Consider the following 9,723-nt stretch of genomic DNA (forward strand, 5'->3'; position numbering starts at 1 on the left):
TTCTAAGAAGTGGGACTAGGGGCTGTGCTTGAACTTGGGAATGATACTCCAAAGCCTCCCTGGAAGTCTGTGACTGGGTCAGTTCGTTAGTTGAACCTGAGGTTGAGGATATATTTTCAGCCCTGGAGCTCCTCTGCCTGCTGTCAGATGGTGACGGCATACAAAGTATCTGGTACCACTGTCCTCTGTGTGCTGCTGTTGGTCCGTCAGCTGTGGAGAGAGTGAAGAATAAGTGATAATGAAAAGTTGTTGTTCTTGTTGAACTCTGTTATTGCTGCTTTATTCGTGGCCAACACTCAGCAGATATTGGCATCAGCCGATTTCAGTCGGGATCTCAAAGGACTTCATGGAAGAGCAGAACCTATTTGCAGACATTTGTGGGACCTCGTTAGACTGTTGACTTGGACACAGACAGAAGACAGAAACACATTTTGAGACCAGAGGAGATGGATCTGTCAGAGCGGGGGCCCCCAGGCTGTGGAGTGCTTTGCCTCCATCATTATGTTGCCTTGATTGCATTTATTTTTATAAACAGCAGCTTGAGACTCATTTATTTAGCCTGGCTTTGAACTAGATTTGTGCTGTTTCATATTATTGTGAAGCACTCTGTGGTTCTTATCCTGTGCCATATAAATAAAGTCAAATGCTGGATGTCTGTACTTTGTCCAGCTTCACAGTAAAGAGTTTTTTCATTTGCACTTTTGACCCCTGAGCCGACACTTTAGAATCGGGCTTTGGTGTTGTTGTCAGTCATGTTGGATCTCCGTCCGTCTCTAATAACAGACAAATGACCAAAATGTAAAAATCCAACTCCAAGTACATAATACCAGGCACAAAAGCCCCTGCAGTGTTTGTGCCGTGCTCTAACTAAAACTTTGCTTGAAATTGTTTAAGCAGTATTTGTTTCTCTGTTAACACACTGGTGTTCACTCATATCCATTTCTGTGCTTCCTAATCTGCAGGCTGGCAGGTGGAGCTCCTGATCTTCGCTGTTGTCTTTTGCATCAGAAGTTCCAGGTAGCCAAAGTGCACAAAGTGCAAGGACTAATCGAACGATTTAAAAGACAAAAAACAACATCATGCACATTTGTAGACTTGCAGCTTTAATTCCAGTGGTTTATCAAAAGTGTTGTGTTAACTTTGATAATTGGAACGATGTTTAGGTGATAAAGAGAAAAATGAATTCTGAGAGCTGATGCTCAGTGTGATACAGCATCTTCAAACTCCCAAACACCTGTTTATGTCGTGTTGTCTGTTGAACACAAGTAGCAGTGTTATGTTTCCATGTGTGAAAAGAGTTTTTGTTCCTGGACAGATGCTGAATTGTTGTATCGAAAGGAAGAAGGCCAGAGATGAATCTCACAAGGTACCCGAGGGGAAAGAAAAGGAACACAGGGTCTCAGGTGCCTGCCAGAAGAGCCGCCAAGGACCAGAGTGTGCAACCAGTGCTTCCAGTTCAACAAGAGAGATGTCTCAAGGAAAATCCTGGGACTCGTGGAGTGACAGCGAGGAGGAATTCTTCGAGTGCCTGAGTGACCAGGGCGAGACTGAGGCAACACAAGCTGAGGGCAGAGCTGAGGGCAGGCTGCACCCCTACAACAACATGACTCTGCTCAACTCTGCAGAGCCTCTCTATGTTCCCATCACACAGGTCAGAGTCACTGCCTCACTGTGCAAACACATCATATGCTGTTATTTATTCCAAATACAGCATGTTGAAAATAATAGTCGGGGTCACACGGGGTGGAGCCTATCCCATACCATAGGGCGAGAGGCGGGGTTCACCCTGGACAGGTCGCCAGTCGCAGGGCGAACACAGAGAGACAGACAAACATTTAACCCAGGGGTGGGCAACTCCAGGCCTCGAGGGCCGGCGTCCTGCAGATCTCACCCTGTGTCAACACACCTGAATCAGATGATTAGTTCAGCCTCTGGAGAACTTCAAGGATAAGGATAAGCTTCATTTGTTGGTTGCCTGCAACTGAGATGACCTAATCGACCATACATACCATGTACAAACTTAACATTGGGGATACAGGTCAGGCTAACTAGCAACAAAGGATAGCCCTAACCCAAGACACGTTGAGGAGGTCATTTAGCCATTTAAATCAGCTGTGTTGGATCAAGGACACATCTAAAACCTGCAGGACACCGGCCCTCGAGGCCTGGAGTTGGACACCTCTGATTTATGCTCTCATTCACACCTGTGGGCAGTTTAGAGTCAGAGTTAACCCAACCCCACTCGCTCCATGTTCAAAGACGTGCAGTTAATAATTAGAACTAAAAGAAAGCGGTTGTAACAGTACAGAGGCGACCTTTGTGTGACAAAACCATGAAAGCAGATCTCATATAAGTGGTTCACAGAAATGTCATTAACCTCAGCTGAAGCTGACTGAGTCTGATATCTGTGCATCATGTTTCATTTTCAGGAACCTGCTCCAATGACAGAGGACCTGTTAGCAGAGCAGTCAGAGGTACTGACCAAACTGGGCACATCAGCTGAAGGTACCCACCTGCGTGCTCGGATGCAGAGTGCCTGTCTGCTATCTGACATGGAGTCCTTCAAAGTGAGTCGGACACACTCTGGGTCAGCTGTCTCCTAAGTTTCTTAGTGCTTCCTGTCTAACATCCACACTTAGACGGACACATCGGAGAGCAGCTTGGGGTTAGTATCTTGGCCTAAGGATACTTGGCCTGCAGACTGGAGAAACCAGGGATTGAACCACGACCTTCTGATCAGTAGATGACCTGCTAATGAGCTACAGCCACCCGTTAGCCTTCAGCATTAGCCACATGTTGTGGAAGTTTTCCATTAAATAAAGCCTGCAGACGAGCGGTAGCTAACATTCTTTAATCAAAACAAAGAACAGACAACCAAGCTTGTGGAGAGCCTGCATGATCGCGGGGCAGATGGTCAGCAGAGTCTCCCTGAGCCCAGCATGGCTCTCAGTTAAATACCTTCTTCAGGAACAAAAGGCAGTGCGCAGCTGTTTCACACCTTAAGGTTCACACTCCCTTGCTACCTCCCAGAGTCCTCGAAGAGACAAAAGATTCTTCCTGTGGAGTTCTGCTTCCCCCCAACTTCCTTACCAGACTCCCACCATCTGTCTAACTGCATGAGTGTGAGACATGCTAAAATCCAGTGGCACCAAGGCATTATACAATAACATAATGTGATTAATACATAAGTAAAAGAAATTCCTATACACACATTAGCGTCAGTGTGCCCTCGAGTTGCTACATGTCTGCTAGTTTTACTGTTCAGGATGTTTTGTGTGTGTGTGTGAACTGCCTGCAGTGAACATAACTGTGCAGTCACACACACATGCACACACAGTAGTCACAGAGAGTACCGCTGTGGTAGGGTGACCATAAAGAGGACACTGGGCCCAGTCATGAAGAACTTTAATAATACTGTTAGCCTAAAGAAAACGACGTCTTCTCTGTGCAGTTAATGAATGGGATATTAATGAATTAATAAAAAATGTCATGTAGGCTTTTACAAGTAAACTAGTGTGAAATAAGAGGACTGTTGATCATCCTATGCTGTGGAAAGCTGTGACTCTGTCACTGACACGTGTGGCATGATGGATGCAGTCATGCTGGGAGAAGCTACGTGAGTGCAGAAACCTCTGATCACCAGACGATCACGTGGTCGTCAGTTTTCAAACAGCTCATTGCAGTTTTATAAATCATCGTTTGGATTCTGCTGACAGACGACCAGCAAGGGCGTCTCTGACTTCAGAGGTTATTTGAACCTTGTCTTTGCAGAGACCTGCAGATCTGAGGCAGTAATGCAGTGATAATGACCAGCACACAGTGTAAGTCATGCTGCAGCTGCCCTGAATCTACAGTGTTGGTTATTCCCACCATGTCTCTATGTTTCTGATCCAGCAGTGTGGACGAGCTCTTTATTCAGTCTGAACTGGTTTTAATACTAAAATACAATTGATTTGTTATTCATAGATTTTCAGATTTACTCTTACAAAAAAAAGTAAAACATTTGTTGCCAGATCACACGTATTTACTTCCAGTCCTGAACAGAAGGAAATTGTTTTGATGCCTAAATGACATAGAGAGTCGTCAGTGCCAGTATGAGGTGTCAGTGAATATATTTACTCATTACTTCATTTAAAGTACAAGTTTGTGTCTCTGTCCACAGGCAGCCAACCCCGGCTGTGTCCTGGAGGATTTTGTGCGCTGGTATTCACCTCGGGATTACGTAGAAGAGGAAGTGGTCGATGAGAAGGGCAACACGATGGTGACGGGGACACTCAGTCCCAGGATGAAGATCCCAGGCAACATGTGGGTGGAGGCTTGGGAGACTGCCAGGGTCACACCTGCACGACGCCAAAAAAGACTTTTTGATGACACCAAGGAGGCCGAGAAGGTCTGAAGCAGGTCGTTCGTTTTGCCACATGCGTGTTTTAAGCCAAACGTGTTTACTAAGTGGATCACAAAGTGTTTTCATGAATGTTTCTGCTGATTTTCAGGATCCGCTTGTGCCATGGGGCCGTTTTGGCTCATGTGTGTTGGAGAAGTCAGTTTAACACAGATCTGTGCTCACAGACACGTTGAAGCATTTTCACATGTTGATGAAAAAGGATCTGATCAGAATCAGAATCAGAATCAGAAAGGGTTTATTGCCAGATGTTGAGGAGGTTTACAACATTAGGAAATTGCTGCGGTGCTTCAGTGCAACATACTGTCATAAAAATATAAAAATAAGAATAAGAATTAAAAGTGCTAAGTGGATAGATATATACATGATATATACATGAGTGCAGGTGGTGATCAGTGCCAAACATGGAATGATGCAGTGAACACAGCGTAGGGTCATGTGTTAGTGGTGGGAACAGTCATATGGTTATTGTTCATGTGTCCGACAGCAGAGGGGAAGAAACTGTTCTTATGGCGAGAGGTTCTGGTGCGAATGGACCGGAGCCTCCTGCCTGAGGGGAGCAGGTCAAACAGACTGTGTCCAGGGTGAGAAGGGTCAGCTGAGATCCGAGCTGCACGCCGCAGTGTCCTGGAGGTGTACAGGTCCTGCAGAGATGGGAGTCTGCAGCCAATCACCTTCTCAGCAGAGCGCACAACACGCTGCAGTCTCTGTTTGTCCCTGATAGTGGCTCCAGCGTACCACACAGTGATGGAGGAGGTGAGGATGGACTCGATGATTGCAGTGTAGAACTGCATCATCGTCCGTGTTGGCAGGTTGAATTTCTTCAGCTGCCTCAGGAAGTACATCCTTTGCTGGGCTTTTTTAATGACGGAAGTGATGGTGGGCTCCCACTTCAGGTCCTGGGTGATGGTGGTACCCAGGAAGCGGAACGAGTCCACAGAGGTGATAGGGGTGTCAGTCAGGATGATGGGGGGGAGTGGAGCTGTGTGCTTCCTGAAGTCCACAATAATCTCCACTGTCTTCTGGGCATTCAGCACCAGGTTGTTGTGGCTGCACCAGGACACCAGACGTTCAACCTCCATCCTGTAGGCAGACTCATCCCCGTCCGAGATGAGTCCGATAACGGTGGTGTCATCTGCAAACTTGATTAGCTTGACAGACTGGTGGGTGGAGGTGCAGCAGTTGGTGTACAGGGAGAAGAGCAGAGGAGAAAGAACACAGCCCTGAGGGGAGCCGGTGCTGATGGTCCGGGAGTCCGAGACATTCTTTCCCAGCCTCACATGCTGCTTCCATCTGATGCTGTCACACACGATGTTTAACTGACACACAGCAGCTCTCTGTGGTGTGATGGTGTTAAATGAAGAACAACTTTAAACCAGCTTCTATTAATGATCCGGTCGGCTTTATGGGAAAGGGACAAACAGTAACTGGGGTTAGTTGTTTCCTCACTCAAAGAGGGTCCTGGATTTGGACCCGGGCAGGTCCCTGCCAAGCGTTTGCATGTTCTTCCTGCACATATGAAAGCAGAGCTCAGAGCTCCAGTTTGCACCATCTCTGAAAATGTTGCCTGTCTGTAAAAGACATTGTTTATCCAAAAAGAGAAAGTTAAAAATAATGCTCACTGATAGTCTTATGACAGATTTAAAGATCTGGGTATGACTGGTCCCTCTGTGAATAACCATCATAGAGAAAGGTCACCGTCATCTGGAGTCTTCTTCAGAGGCAGCCGGTTGGCTGTGCAAAAATATTCTGTTGATCTGAAAGAGCAAAAGGAAAACAGGAGCCAGGCAAACTAAACTTTTTGGGGGTTTGTCTTTAGGTTCTGCACTACATGGCGATGCAGAAACCTGCAGACCTGGCCCGTCACCTCCTGCCCTGTATACTTCATGCAACTATTCTGAAGTTGAAGGAAGAAGGTAAGTCCTCACCGTTTGGTTGAAAAACACATTTATATGAAATAAAATCAGGGAAAATAACTCTGAGCCCACAGCAGGTAAATTACAGTAAGACCGAAATACAAAAAACTAAAGATATTAATAAGTACTAAAAAAAAAAAAATGCAACCCGAGATGTTAATGGAGAAAAAAAAAACAGAAGCTGCATGAATAAAAAAGTAGAAATCTTGGACGCTGCCAGCATAATGCACAGGCTTTTGACGGGGCTCGCACACAAACACAAAGCAGAGGATGAAGCATCACCAAATATGTTTCCAAAGAAGATAAGATGAAGCATACCTGCACAGCGGTGGGTGATGAGGAGAGGCCGCAGCGTGTCTGTCTTAAAGTGCAAGTTTGTGACAGTTTAAAGCTTAACAAGCTAAGACGCCAAACATCCAGAGCACAAAGACAAGTCAGAGGGCTTTTTCAGACACACACTTCTAAACTGTCGTGCTCAACAGTGGCTAAAACTGCGTCTGTGCTCTGCTCCTGTAAAGTTGCCTATCGAGTGCTTAATGATAAGGTGCATGGTAGCTGCTTTCCTCTGCAGGTGGAGGTGCAGGTGCAGTTAAGTCTGGACTACAAAATACAAAACATTGCTTGGACACAACAATAATGTCCTCGTTTCACTTCTTAAAAAAATGTATTTTGATCTTATGACACTAACTAAAAGCTTTACTTTACACCATACATGCTTCCCTTAGGCAGCATCATTAGAAGACATAGCATACATTTACACTGCTATGCAGATGACACCCAGCTCTATCTGTCCATGAAGCCAGATAACACACACCAATTAGTTAAACTGGAGGAATGTCTTAAAGACATAAAGACCTGGATGGCCGCTAACTTTCTGCTTCTTAATTCAGATAAAACTGAGGTTATTGTACTCGGTTATTGCAGATGGCCCCTCCCCTACCTGAGCCTGGTTCTGCTGAAGGCTTCTTCCTGTTTAAAGGGAGTTTTTCCTTCCCACTGTTGCCAAAGCACATGTGGGTATATTCCTGGACAAAAGGCTTAGTTTCTATTTGCAGATGTGTTCTGCAATCCTCTGAAATAGCTGGAATAATTAACTCCAATAATAATCCATCAAGACTTTGTGGATATGTTTTAATCTCTGTAAAGATTATTATAAAATGTTGTGAAGGTTTTGTTTATTTCAAAAGGATCTGTATTAGTAAGATAATGGTTTGCAGGTTTACTCGATTTTAGGCTTTTTGTCATGTTTTTTTTCCCCCCATATATTTTTATTGAAATTTTTTATAGTACAATACAAACAAATGTTGAACACCCTCACATTCACACATCCATCCATACATCAAACCTGCCTACATCACATTCAAATGTAGAAATGAGCATAGTTCTCACAGTAATACAAAAATACAATGGGTTAGGATAGACAAGATTTTCCCTTCCTTCCCTTCTTCTTTTCCTTCCTTTTCATAAATGTCCATCACCTCCACTCCCTAAAATATCCATATATGGCTTCCACATATTCACAAAGTCCCATTGTTTGCCCTTGGCAATATGTTAGTCTTTCCAGGCCTAGAGAGACTGCAATTTCCTTCTTCCAGAGTCCCATGGAGGGAGCATCCATACTCTTCCAACAGGCTTTTTCTCATGTTAACAGTAATTCAATTCAATTTTATTTATATAGCGCCAAATCACAACAAAAGTCGCCTCAAGGTGCTTCATAGATACAGAGAAAAACCCAACAATCTTATGACCCCCTATGAGCAGCACTTTGGCGACAGTGGGAAGGAAAAACTCCCTTTTAACAGGAAGAAACCTCCGGCAGAACCAGGCTCAGGGAGGGGCGGGGCCATCTGCTGTGATTGGTTGGGGTGAGAGAAGGAAGACAGGATAAAGACATGCTGTGGAAGAGAGACAGAGGTTAATAACAGATATGATTCAATGCAGAGAGGTCTGTTAACACATAGTGAGTGAGAAAGGTGACTGGAAAGGAAAAACTCAATGCATCATGGGAATCCCCCGGCAGCCTACGTCTATTGCAGCATAACTAAGGGTTACAAACGTGGCAGGTCTTTCTTTTAATCACAGCTTTCTGTCACTCTGGAAACACTGTCATTTCTTCTCTTTCAGAGTCTGCTGAAGATATTCCATCAGTGCAAAAAACCATTCAGCAAGCTACAGTTCAAGCGAGCAAGCTCCTGCAGTCCCCCAACCAGGACTACAAGAAGTTAGAGGTCAGTGAAAACTCGACCGGACTTTCCACAAATAATTCAGTTTAAAAGAAAGTATCATTAGATTCACCCAAAAAAGTTTTGTTTTTAAATAAATTATTGATTGATTGTTAACTGTGTTTGTGTTGTAGTTGAGTATGTGCTGTACATGAGGTGCTTGGACAGTGTGCACCATGGCTGAGAACTTGGCTGATAATTATTATGACTGTTGATGGTTGAACCATGAAAACAGGGGTGTGGTGCAGTGGGATTGTAGTGGGAGCTGGAGTAACAAACTCCAGTGCTTCCTCAGTGATGGCTAACTTTTTTTCTAAACCTAAGTAATTCCTTCGGCTGTTCCCACCTGGGCTCAAAGCTTTTATACTCTGCTGATATCGGATGTGTTTATCAGTGATCGAAAACAGAGACTGAGATTGTTATTATTGAGTTTGATCACACGTTAGGTGCATTAAACACCTGCTTTAATACTGTCCTAAAGTCTGAGAACAATCATCACTTCTTCACATATAAAAATGTTCTTCTCACTAGCACTCAGTATCCATACAGCCCCTTTTCTTTGAATAACACTGTACAGCTGCACAGCTAAACCCCACCATGTTAGTTCGGCTTAACTGGACAGTCTTGTTGTGTGAAAGTATTCTTGGCTTTCTCAGAGTACATTTAAGTATGCCATGTATCCACTGTGACTCCAAACACGCCTTTTACACCCTGAGACTCAGCCTATATGCATCTTGTGGCATCTGTGCTGACCCGGGCCTCAGCCATTGAACAGAAACTCTTGGATTGTTTGTCGTCTGTAGAAAACAGTGATATCAGCTCTGCTTTGTCCAAGCTGACCGAGCCAGCAGCAACTGTGCCCTTTCCAAACTGTCTGTCTCCAACATGGTGCACAGTGCCCGGAAGCACTTCGCCGCCATCGACGCATCGATGAGTTGCCCCTTAACACCGAATACTCAATTCTGTCCTTCTGGTAAGAGTTAATCAGTAACCTGTTTAAAAGGCATTAACTAGTCGGAGTTGACTAATACTTGACTGAGTTTTAATGGTTTCGCTCATTTATGAGGAAACTGATTCTGACAGAAGAGGTGTGGATCCCGTGTTAGGAGACGGTGAGCGTGATATTCAGAGCAGCAGAGACCTCGGAGCGTGTGGTAGTTTGACTCGTACTGATGTGGCTCCT

The 9,723-nt window shown here is 44.7% G+C and overlaps 1 protein-coding gene across 7 annotated transcripts in view; it reads left to right on the plus strand.

Moving 5' to 3' along the window:
* rab3gap1 (RAB3 GTPase activating protein subunit 1) overlaps positions 1 to 9,723 on the plus strand; it is a 49,207-nt gene that overhangs the window by 22,023 nt on the left and 17,461 nt on the right. For 2 of the 7 annotated variants that reach the window (XM_040045921.1, XM_040045923.1), the window contains 6 exons: positions 963 to 1,017; positions 1,316 to 1,651; positions 2,430 to 2,567; positions 4,163 to 4,390; positions 6,222 to 6,318; positions 8,443 to 9,253. In XM_040045921.1, the coding sequence (XP_039901855.1) occupies positions 963 to 1,017; positions 1,316 to 1,651; positions 2,430 to 2,567; positions 4,163 to 4,390; positions 6,222 to 6,318; positions 8,443 to 8,591 (1,003 nt within the window). In that variant the 3' untranslated portion in view covers positions 8,592 to 9,253. Of the gene's footprint in view, positions 1 to 962; positions 1,018 to 1,315; positions 1,652 to 2,429; positions 2,568 to 4,162; positions 4,402 to 6,221; positions 6,319 to 8,442; positions 9,256 to 9,723 lie in introns of those variants that run through there. The other 5 variants (XM_040045918.1, XM_040045919.1, XM_040045920.1 and 2 more) reach the window with 5 other exon arrangements.

Source organism: Simochromis diagramma, unplaced genomic scaffold, assembly GCF_900408965.1.
Source record: "Simochromis diagramma unplaced genomic scaffold, fSimDia1.1 OVJJ01000150.1, whole genome shotgun sequence".
NCBI classification, from domain to species: Eukaryota; Metazoa; Chordata; class Actinopteri; order Cichliformes; family Cichlidae; genus Simochromis; species Simochromis diagramma.